Source organism: Equus przewalskii, chromosome 13, assembly GCF_037783145.1.
Source record: "Equus przewalskii isolate Varuska chromosome 13, EquPr2, whole genome shotgun sequence".
NCBI classification, from domain to species: domain Eukaryota; kingdom Metazoa; phylum Chordata; class Mammalia; order Perissodactyla; family Equidae; genus Equus; species Equus przewalskii.
The window spans coordinates 30,648,363-30,660,499 of record NC_091843.1 but is presented as its reverse complement, the minus strand read 5'-3'; the positions used below and the strand labels follow the sequence as shown (position 1 = coordinate 30,660,499).

General features: G+C 35.8%; 1 protein-coding gene across 3 annotated transcripts in view; it reads right to left on the bottom strand.

Moving 5' to 3' along the window:
• Positions 1-12,137, bottom strand: part of LARS1 (leucyl-tRNA synthetase 1) — a 62,262-nt gene that overhangs the window by 23,313 nt on the left and 26,812 nt on the right. For all 3 annotated transcript variants that reach the window (XM_008513873.2, XM_008513872.2, XM_070569317.1), the window contains 9 exons: positions 9,689-9,742; positions 8,786-8,926; positions 7,119-7,196; positions 3,262-3,347; positions 3,105-3,170; positions 2,928-3,010; positions 2,374-2,512; positions 1,814-2,026; positions 1,291-1,348 (listed from right to left, as the gene is read on the bottom strand). In XM_008513873.2, the coding sequence (XP_008512095.1) occupies positions 1,291-1,348; positions 1,814-2,026; positions 2,374-2,512; positions 2,928-3,010; positions 3,105-3,170; positions 3,262-3,347; positions 7,119-7,196; positions 8,786-8,926; positions 9,689-9,742 (918 nt within the window). The remainder of the gene's footprint in view (positions 1-1,290; positions 1,349-1,813; positions 2,027-2,373; positions 2,513-2,927; positions 3,011-3,104; positions 3,171-3,261; positions 3,348-7,118; positions 7,197-8,785; positions 8,927-9,688; positions 9,743-12,137) is intronic.

Here is a 12,137-nt window from a genome sequence, read left to right as displayed (position 1 = left end):
CAGGATTCATATTTATATAAATGTACGTGTACATGGTTCCACTTGACTTACAAAGAAAAAATGAGTTCAATAATCAAGTCCTTATTGATCTAACAAAATCCATCAAATAGCCTGTGCTTCTAAACAGAGAGCTGTTTTTCAGCCAAATGTACAGATTACCTTAAATGAACTTTTTCATTCCCTGTAATATTGCCTCCTTTCAAGAGGCAATGAGCCTTTCAATAATAGAGCACTGCCTAAAAATGATGTTTCATATTGTAATTCATATCATCTGCTATTTATTTAAATCTATAACTTTTCATTACATATAGATACTTACAGCAACAGATACTCTTTTACTATTAATATTCCATTAGTTGCAGCAAAATTCACTAGTAACAAATCTAACTTGTTACAATTGCTATTAATGAGAAATATAATATTGTAACAATTTCTTTTGTTTAGTTGAGGAGCGGTGTCCTTTTCTAATGTGCACAAAGACATCATAGGGGCAAGCCAGGGCTTTGTTAAGAAGTATGTACAACCTCCTGTTTAGGATACTGATTAACGAGGTAAAATTTTATGTGCTCTATAAAAAATCATATATATTAGTAGTAGTAACAATAGGGGAAGTAGTAGTAGTATAAAGAGAGATATTATACTGCCTGGGAAGAAGCATTAAATGAAACCTAGGCAAAGAGAACAGATTAGTGGTTACCAGAGGGGAAGGGAGACGGTGAGTGGGCATAAGGGATAAGGGGGAACTTCTATACGGTGACTGACGAATAATAATGTACAACTGAAATTTCATAATGTTATAAACTATTATGACTTCAATTTAAAAAAATGACACCTAAGAATCCTACAAACTCCAAAATTCTATTATTCTAATTTAAGGACCAGTAAAGCATAAAACAAAAACCAAAAGCCATCCAACTATTTTCTCAACTTAATGAGAAAGATATGTTACGGGCACAACACTAGGATCTTTATGTTTCCTGTCCCTGTCTCTGTCTCTCTCTGTCTGTCTCTTTCCCTCCTCCAGTTACAATTTGTGTCACCTTTTGATACTCTAAATACAAATATAATAATGAAGTTTTCCCCATCCCTCCCTCAATTAATACTATCTTCTCCACTTCACTCAATTTTAAAGATTAAACTTTAATTAATGTTGGCAGCCCTAAACATTTTAAATGGAAGTTTTTTAACTCTCTGATTTTCATATTCTTTATTTCTTCAAAAAAGTGCAAATTCCTAAATCTGAAAAGTTTTCTGAAGAATTTTAAATTTTCAAGAGGCAATGAGCCTTACCTTCTCAGAGTTGAGGAGGAGATGTCCATTTGCTCTCACAGCTGCAGGCCATTTGTCACTTTACAGGTAAACGTTTAAAGATAAAATAAAACATAAAGATTATAGTTCAGGCTTAAAATTTTCAGGTAAATCCTAAAAGCTTCATAAAAGTTGGCTAAGACAAATGTAAAAGGATATTTATTGAGTCCTATTGACGTGAGGAGGCAAATGAAAACAAAGCAAGTGTTCATTAAAGGACTGGTTATATAAACTATGGTGCAGGCATACAGTGAAATACTATATAACTATTTAAAAAATATAGCAGGGCTATATATATGGATACAAAAAGATCTTATGAGGATTTCTGGATATAACAGACAGGAGAAGACGTGCTTTATGCTTCAGTATACATTTAATATAAGAAAAAGAATGTAACTGGCAAATCTAACTATACCCTTCACAGTTACTTCTCACATATTTGAAGCCACAAGGCACCTTTGTTGATAACCAGTAAAATTTAGTCCACATCTTTTTTAGCACTCACCTTTGTTCCGGCCACAGAGCCACATGATTATAAAGGTAATATGAAAGATGATTTGGAACAAGATCCTTGCCAGAGACTCGAAGATCCACAGGATACCAGAACTCAAATTCCTGCTTTAACTGATGTAATTTTTCCTTTGGGATCTGAGTCTTAGGAAATGGAGCCTCCTTGAAGAAAACATAATCCCAAACTTCCTTGGTCATCTGCTGCGGTCTGTATTAAAAATAAAACAAACAACAACAAAACATATATATAATTTCTTTGAAAGAATCAGTATTTTAATCTAACCATGAAGTAGGAATCTCTTTCTTAAGGTAATTACAGTAACAAATGAGGACAAGGGACTCCCATAAGAATGAAGAATGGATAACAATAGAGGAGCGTCTATTTATTACTATTTCTCAGTTCAATAGCAAAACAGCAAAAACATCATGACAAAATTCTGCTAAATGAATTCTCATGCAAACTAAATATTAAAAAAGAGAGCTTTCAATATGTAAATCAAAAGATCACATCTCTTGCTAACAAACTACACTTCTTTCCCTTACTCATTTACCAACCTGATGCCCAGTGGAGACCCCGCCTGTCCACGCAAGTCACCCCCCTGTAACAGGTGTGCAACCGTGTAAAACGCCATGTAAATAGTGGAATCAGAGAGCGATTCAATCAGCCACTGCTCATCCCACGGCAGACGAGTACCTGCAAGATAAAAAGAAGACAATCAATGCACGAACCTAAGAGACATTTCATCTATAGAATCCACATTTCCAGGAACAGGTCTATAGCATTTACAAAGCTTCTTATTTAGGAAGTTCTTAAATTTACTTGAATAATTAATAAAAATAAACTGATAAATAAAAAACAAATGGTTGAAGCACTAGAAACTTTCTATTAAAAAAAAATCACACCATAAAAGCTATGTGGGTTACAGAGGGTGTACTTCCACCACCAGGTAGATGGTAGGGGACCACATCCTAGTTTCCCTCACCCTCTAACCAAAACCTCTCACTTCCAATTCAGAAAAACACTGGAAGAGAGGAAACAAAGGGAAGAGCATTAATGTGCTGTGTAATTGGCAAAGGTTTTCAAACAGAAAAATTTGACGTTTGCTTACCTAAACCATAAGTTCTTGAGCAAGCATGCTCTTGTAGCCAGCCTAAAGTAGCTTCAAAATTCCTCCTAGTCTCCTCACAGAATCTGGAGAGGGCAAAAGATAAAGTGTCTTCACCTATACTGTCTCTCATGTTCTTCAACTCCTTTCCCTTTCCCTCATCACTTTCTCCCATCTTACGTTTCCATGTTCTTCAAGCACTGGGATGTCTGTTTCTTCCAATTCTCTTCTCCATAATCCAAGTACCTGGGAGTGGACGAATTGATTAAAAAAAATAAAAGTCAAAAGGATAAGCAAAGTGACTGAAGGAAATTTCTTGTTGCTATAGGAGACTAACCACTGGTCACACAGGGCCACGACGCATTCATCTGAAGATCTGGACATAACTTGTTTCTCTGGTTCCATGTAAACAAACGCATCTCCCTAACAGAAAGTAAATAAAAATATATCAGATATTATGTCAAGTCAAGCTATATTACTCAAGGATGATAAAAATAACTTTTTAAAAATATGCTATACCACCAATAACCAAAACCCCATATTTTCATTACATCTTCCCTCTTCCCAGGGTAGAAGTTATCTGCCTTTCTTTCTACACAACACTTGCTTTTGAAAAGGTGTGCGTCTTCATCAAATAGATCACCTTCCCTGGGTACAGAGTATTCCTTTTCGTTGGAAAGTGAAAGATGTTTAATAGTTTCTAATCCTATGGTTGAAGGTTAGGCTGGCTATTGGCAGCCTTTTATCCTTGTTATGTAAAAATATAAAGAAAATAGGAAATTAAATGCATGGAACCACTGTGTTTTCAAAAAACAGATGCACAAAATGAAACATGGAAAACACTGTTACTAAAGATTTATAGTGTCATGAAAAATTCCCACTAGAAAACTGACCATAAATTTTATTTTTTACCAAATATAAATATCTCTTAATGTATTATGGTCCCAAACTTGTAAGTCTATGATAATTTTTTAAAGTAAAATTCAGCATTATTATTCATAAAATGATTCACTGCTCTGTGTTCTTAATCCAATTCTTTATACTGAACTTATACAGCTGGGATTTTAGTTTAAAGACAGTAAATTATAAACAGACATTTAACTCTGTTCCCTCTCAAAATTCCAACAAAATGACAACAAAGAGGTGTTCTTTTTTTAATGGCATGAACCTACAAAGACAGAAGAATGGAAGAAGAAATACCAACACAATTTTGGAAAGTAAAAAGCAGTATGAGTGATAACTGTATTAACAGACTAAAGAAAGCTAGCTGAATCCTAAGCCAGCAGCAGTAAAAGCTGAAAAGCAATCCAGTTTGCATTACAGAACCTCCAAAAGATTCAGGAATTTGTGGCACAAGACAGTTCTGGATGTGGAGGTAATGTGAGGCTGGAAAAAGGAGGACTAACTGAAGTCTTTTAAAGAAGAGGTTAGAACCCAGATACCCTAATCCCACACTATGCAGACAGGCAACTGCCCCTCCCTATGACAGCAGAACACTGAAGGTTTATTCTCTGGAAGGGATAAAAGGGAGGTTCAACCAGAAGTCAAAGTTGAGGGTATTGGTACATAGTGGAAATAGGGAATTAAGTGCAAGTCAGCACACTGAGTGTTGGTATCCACCCTGGCAATCTTATCCCGTTCAGCTCCCAGAATGCTCAGCTAGTTCAAACCCTTTTAGCTGGAAACTAGAAGAATCTCCTAAGGGGAATCTAACAAACCCAAGAAGCCCTAATTAACACCAGGGCTAACGTCAGGGCCTACCCAAGGCCCAGATGGCCCTTCAGTTCTCCACCAGTCAAGCCCAGTGACAAGCCGTACCCACATTAAAAAAGGTTCCAATCACCATTTTGTATCCATTCTTAAATATCAACAGCCTTCCTCAGAGAAATAAGAGAAACTTAAGATTTCACATCCAACAAACAAGAATAGCATCTTACAAAAAAAGGATTGATCAGATAACAAGAATATTTCTTAATTTGGCCCTGAGTTGGTAATTGCTAAGCTGGGTAATAGGTGTACAGGAACTCACCATGACTCTCCACTCGTTTATAAGTTTAAAATCTCCCATACCAAAACAAATGTTTTAAATGAGTCCTTAGAAATCTTTATTTATACACAAGTAAAAGATACAAAAAACATACAGTAAACAAATAAAAACTCATAGGGAAAAAAAGTTGAGGGGGTCTCTCAGAAAGAAGAGCAAAACGACTTCCACAGTCTAAGAGATCTAATATCTGAATAATAAGAATTCAGAAAGAGAAAATAAATAGGAAGGGACAAAATAATCAAAGAAAAAGTCAGGAAATTTTCCTAAAATTGAAGAACATAAGTTTACAGATTGAAGGACCCCCTCAATCACTCAGAAGAATGAATAAAAACTGACCTACACCAAGGTACATCATCACGAAATTTCAGAATATTGGGAGAAAAGAAAACATTCTACAAGCTTCCCGAAGGGGGAAAAACAGGTCACTTACAAAAGATCAGTATTACCAGAATGGTTTTGGACTTTTTAACAGCATCACTGAACCACAACACCATGGGTAATGCCCTCAAAATTTTAAGGGAAAATTATTTCCAATCAGAATTCTATACCCAGGCCATCGAGAAGAGAATAGCACATTTCAGACATGGAAGGTCACAAAAATTTACCTTCCAGGCACCCTTTTTCAGGAAAGCTACTAGGCAGAGCTTCACCAAAATAAGAGAGTAAATAAGAAAGAAGAAGCCAAGGGATCAAGGAAACAGGAGATCCAACTCAAGAGAAGCAAAGGAAATCCTTAGCTTTGGAGGAGGAACATTCCCGATGACATTTATGCACCAGGACAGTAAGCAACCAGTCCAGACTAAAACAGGCCAGAAGGCTCTGGGAGAGCATATTGATGTGTCTGAAGGTATGGAGAGGAGAAATAGACAACTGGGACAGAGTCTGAGGAGGGAGTATTAATAATTATATTTAAAAGTAAGGAAATTTTTTTAAAAAGACAGTAATAAACTCCAGGGAAAACCAAAAGCTGGGGAAGAAAAGTTCTCATTGTATACTACATTGTAGATCAGCCATGTCTCAAAAATGTACACAATGACTATTGCTCTAACATTAGTTATAATATACCTATACTAGGAAGATGGGGGTAGAGAAGTGTACATAAATGTGGGGAGGTTAGAGAGGAAGACACAGGTCAGGGGAAGAGTTAAATCTTGATCTTTCATAGTAGGTCAACGGCTGATGCCTAAAACTGAAAAATAAAATCAAAAAATTATACTACAGGATTTAGCTTAGAGATCTATAAGACAGATGAAGGTCAATACTAAAAGAAACAACTAAAACAGCTGAAAGTAAGCCTGTCCAAGGAAGAGAAATTTAAGAGAATGTGGAAGGATAGAAAGGAAAAACTTGCTTCTTTACGTAAAAAATTGTCTCTCTGTATTATGGGTATATATAACTGTCAAAAATAAAAATTTAGGGGCCAGCCTGGTGGCGCAGCGGTTAAGTTTGCACGTTTCGCTTCCACGGCCCAGGGTTCGCCGGTTCAGATCCCGGGTGCGGACACGGCACTGCTTGGCAAGCCATGCTGTGGTAGGCGTCCCACATATAAAGTAGAGGAAGATGAGCATGGATGTAAGCTCAGGGCCAGTCTTCCTCAGCAAAAAGAGGAGGATTGGCAGCAGATGTTAGCTCAGGGCTAATCTTCCTCAAAAAATAAAAAATAAAAATTTAATTTTACAAGTTAAGTAATTAAGTAGCTCAACAGAAAAAAGTTACAACAAAAATGAAGATGGGGGGAAAAAAGGATGAAAGTAAAAAGTAAAGCACTACCAAAAGAAAGAATCGTAACTACCAGTATCTCAAAAGGCCACTGCCAGGAAGCATCATCAAAATCCTCTGCATGTGCTTTGTACTACCTTCATCAACACTACAGGTGGGATGTTCAAGTTAAATCAATTGCTGAATAGGTCTATTTCCTGCCACAAAATTATATATCTTTAATATAGCTCCAGGTTCTACTACAGAACTCATTACTAATTAAAATTGTACCCACAACTAGAAGGACCTGCAACTAAGATATACAACTATGTACAGGGGGGTTTGGGGAGATAAAGCAGAAAAAAAATAAAAAATAGAATTGTAAAGTCTGTCTATTAACTCAAAGCTTTTCTCCTAAAGAACTGTTCAGAGGATCGCCTACCACCTACAGTGTCAATCATCTTTTTCTGAATAGTCTTCTTCACGTCTTGGACCTTCTGTCCTTTAAATTCATCCACCAGCATCACCTAAAAAGAGGAGAAGTAGGGAAAAACACATACACAACAATTAAAATTTGCCTTGGGTTCCCCACACAACATTTTCGCTAAATTTACTTCCACCCATAATCAAGACATTTTTAGTGTGAAATTTATCACTTTTATAAGTTTTTATTTTGGTATGTTTTGGACAACTAATATTTATAACACATTTGTTTTTCTTTTAGTATAACTAGGATAGCTATCACGAACATGATTAGGAAGGAACGCTCACCTCCTTCCCACTCCTCAGGTTTCCATGTGGCGAGAATTCCACCATACTAATTCACCTCATTTCTGAAGGTTTTGGGAGAAGGAACTGAGCATATGCAGCTCAGCCCCATTTTGGCTTCTCTTTCCAACTCCACCTGTTGCCAGCGAGCACTCTCCTTTGCTTGGCCATGTGATAAACTTGGCTCTTAAAGGAAGGCCTACTGTTTTTCAACTCTTCCTTTTACGTAGTGGGGAAATTTAATTCTAGGGCAAAGTATTAGCTTGCCCATTGTTGTCACACACAGATCTAAGCCATAATCCCCTTCTGATATTTTGAGCTCTATCTGACACCTGTGTCTCTTGCAAATAGTTTTATCTTAAGTGGAAAAGACACATGTTCTTTTTTGACCTTCCAATCATCTAACATACCAAAATGCTTCATATCTATTTAATTCATCATTATGAAATTATATTTGTTTTTCATTATGGTACAGTAGTTAAGAGCACAAATCCTAGAACCAAGTTGCCTAGTTTGGGTATCAGTTCTGTCACTGGTTGGCTATCTGGCTGATCTTGGGTAAATTACTTAATCTCCTAGTGCCTCAATTTCCTCATCTATAAAATGGGAATAAGAGTGCCCACTTCAGGGAGTTATTTTGAGATTTAAATAAGTTAACATATAAATGTTGGCTTTTATTATCACCCAAAATGTAAAAGTCACTTAAAAAAAGACATATAACCAATTCTTGGTTATCCAGAAAAATGAGAGTATAGGTAAAAATAAAGAACATTCTCACTTATGGCCTTAAAAATCTTCATTTCAAACTCAAGCCACTAGCAACTTGGTTGGACTTTTACTTTCTCTAGCCTAGTCTTCTTTCCATGGAAATCTAAGCACATTAATATATGCACAATAAAGGAGAAAAGAGAGGTTCAGAACATGTTTGTTGTGCTCACCTGGCATTTAGTAGGCATTAACAAGTTAATTAATGAACTGAATGAAACTGCTTATTTAAAATATGAACTCCTCAATTAAAAGAGCAATAGAAGGGACCAGGTATTGTCCATGCAATAAACCTTTGGCGTTTACTGCATAATAATATGAACTTTAAATATCTTCAAGAAACCACTCCTTAGAGACTCCTAGAGGGCACAAAAACGTAATTTCTGTAAATGCCGTTAAACAAAAAAAATAGATTAAAAAAAGAAATTTGGAAATAGAATAACAGAATTTCATACTAATCTCTCTCAAATCAGTATATAGCTGAAAACTACATTGAGTTTTTCTTCTTTTTTCTAAATCATTAAGAAGAAAATCACAGAGCATGGAATAAATCAAATAAAAAACAATAAAAATGATTACTTACACCATCATAAAACCCTTTTAGATATAATTTCTCCTTTGCTTCTGCAAGTTTTTCTCGGTCATTTTGGCTCTGAATTTTCAACTCATCACAAACAGTTACAGCAGAGAGATTTCCAAAACCTGGAATCTCAATGAGTGGCACCTGCAAAGAACAGCAATGTCGGAATTTATTTACAATGAATGAACACAAAAACAGCCCTATGGGGCACAGTCCTTTTGCCTCTACTGTCCAATGAAGTCATTTCACATTTTACATATCATTACTGCAGTGCCACACAGGTAATCACAGAGTGACTATAACATCCAGATGTGAATCTGTCTTCCTACAGTCCACAGGAACCACCCAAATTCTGTGCACCAACTCCCACATTGTCCCTCCCTCACTACACACACACCTTCCCCAGCTCTCAACCCTCCACTGGCATATAATTAACGTTGAAGCTAGCAAAACGATGAAAACAACTAAATTTATGGACAGTCTTGTTTGGTTTAAGTCTTCCAAATTCTTCATCAAAGTTATTTGCTAGTAATTTAAATTTCTTTTCTTCTGCAGGCACTAATATGAAAACATAAACATTCATGAGTAATACGGCAAAATTTTTGTCTTTAGAAGTCTGGAAATTGGCCATACCAGCAAAATACGCTATATAAAATTGGTGATGCTAAAAAGCTCTTTGTTCAGGAATTGCAGGTGCCAGGTGCTAAGAAAATGATTATTGTTAGTTTTTCTCTCACTCTTATCTGCCACAGCAGATATCAAGTAAAAATAAGCAAACTCTTAAGCAAACTCCCTCTTATTTTCATACTCCACCAATTGTTTAATTTTGATACACGGAAAATGTTAGCTCTTTTTTGCTCTGATAGAGAAATGGATACGAACATTCTGAATCATCTACGTACTCACCGGCTCAAATGGCAAGACCATGTCATCTCTAATTCCATACTTTGCTCGTAAAGCCTACAAAAAATTTGCAAGTTAACACTAATGATCAACACTTTACTGGTATAATCAGAGAGAAGCAACCTCCAAACTTTTCTGCCACTATTATTTGTCCTCCTCTCCATTTAGAGCAATTTTTAAATTTTATCATATATCTCAAAAAGAGATCTATGACTTTTAAAAACTCAACAGTTTAAGTTAGAGTGAATGGCTTAAATAATCAAATTATACAGCCAAAAGCAAAAATTCACAAACACACACACACACACCCCACTTAAAATGAGGTCAGTGAAACCTAGGTTGCAATGAAATTGTGAACATCAGAAAACTTTTTCAAAAGTTTTATGAAACCCATCACATCAATAGACTGAAAAAGAAAAATCACATGATCATATCAACAGATGCAAAAAAAGGATTTGACAAAATCCAACACCTATTCACGATAAAAACTCTCAGTAAACTAGAATAGAGGAGGACTTTCTCAACTTGATAACGACTATCTATGAAAAACCTACAGCTAACACCATACTTAATGATGAGAAACTCAAAGCTTTCCCACTAAGATCAGGTACAAGGCAAGGATGTCCCCTCACCACTCCTTTTCAACACTGTACTAGATGTCCCTGCTAATGCAATAATGCAAGAAAAGAAAATGGTATACAGATTGGGAAGGAAGACATATAACTGTCTTTGTGCAGAGTGGCATGATTATCTGTAGAAAATCCAGAATAATAAACAAAAAAAAACCTTCCTGGAACTAATAGGCAATTAAAGCAAGGTTGCAGGATACACGGTTAATATACATAAGTCAATTTTGTTCCTATATACCAACAATGAACAAGTGGAATTTGAAATTAAAAACACAGTACCATTTACATTAGCTCCCCCAAAAATTAAATACTTAGGCACAAAACTAACAGTATATACATAAGATCTACATGAGGAAAACTACAAAACCCTGAGGAACAAAATCAAAGAAGAACTAAATAAATGGAAAGGCATTCCATGTTCATGGATTGGAAGACTCAATATTGTCAAGATGTCAGTTCTTCCCAACTTCACCTACAGATTCAACGCAATCCCAATCAAAACCCCATAAAGTTATTTCATGGTTATCAGTAAACTGATTCCAAAGTGTATATGGAGAGGCAAAAGACCCAGAACAGCCAACTCAATATTGAAGAACAAAGCTGGAGGACTGACGCTATCTGACTTCAAGACATACCATAAAGTTGCAATAATCAAGAAAGTGTGGTGCTAGCAAAAGAACAGACAGATAGATGAATGGAACAGAATGGAGAGCCCAGAAACAGATCCTCGTAAATATAGTCAACTGATCTTTGAAAAAAGAACAAAGGCAATACAATGAAACAAAGACAGTCTCTTCAACAAATGTTACTGGAACAACTGGACATCCACATGCAAAAAAAAAGAATCTAGAGACAGACCTTACACCCATCACAAAACTCAACTCAAAATGGATCATGAATCTAGATTTAAAACACAAAACTATAAAGCTCCTAGAATATAATATAGGAGAAAACCTAAATGACCAAGGGTATGGTGATGCCTTTTGAGATATAACACCGAAGACACAATCCATGAAAGAAATAACTGATAAGCTGGACTTCATTAAAAACTTCAGCTCTGTCAAAGACAATATCAAGAGAATTAAAAGACAAGCCACAGACTGGGAGAAAATATTTGCAAAACACACATCTGATAAAGGACTGTTATCCAAACTACACAAAGAACTCTTAAAACTCAATAGTAAGAAAACAAACTGATTTAAAAAATGAGCCAAAGACCTTAACAGACACACCTCACCAACGAAGATATACAATGGCAAATAAGCATATGAAAAGATGCTCCACATCATATGTCATCAGAGAAACACAAATTAAAACAACAATAAGATATCACTACATACCTATTACAATGGCCAAAATCTAGAACACTGACAACAACAAATGCTGACGAGGATGTGGAGAACAGGAACTCTCAAATATTGCTGGTGGGAATGCAAAATGGTACAGCCACTTTGGAAGTCAGTGTGGTGGTGGTTTACAAAATTTAACATATTCTTACCATACGATCCAGCAATCCCACTCTTCAGTATTTACCAAAAAGAGTTGAAAACCTATGTCCATGCCAAAGCCTACACATGGATGTTTACAGCAGCTTTATTCATAACTGCCAACACTTGTTAGCAACCAAAATGTCCTTCAGTAAGTGAATGGATAAATAAACTATGGTACATCCAAACAAGAGAATATTATTCAGCACTAAAAAGAAATAAGTTATCAAGCTATGAAAAAACATGGAGAAACCTTAAATACATATTACTAAGTAAAAAAAGTCAATCTGAGAAGGCTACATACTATGATTCCAACTATATGACATTTCTGGAAAA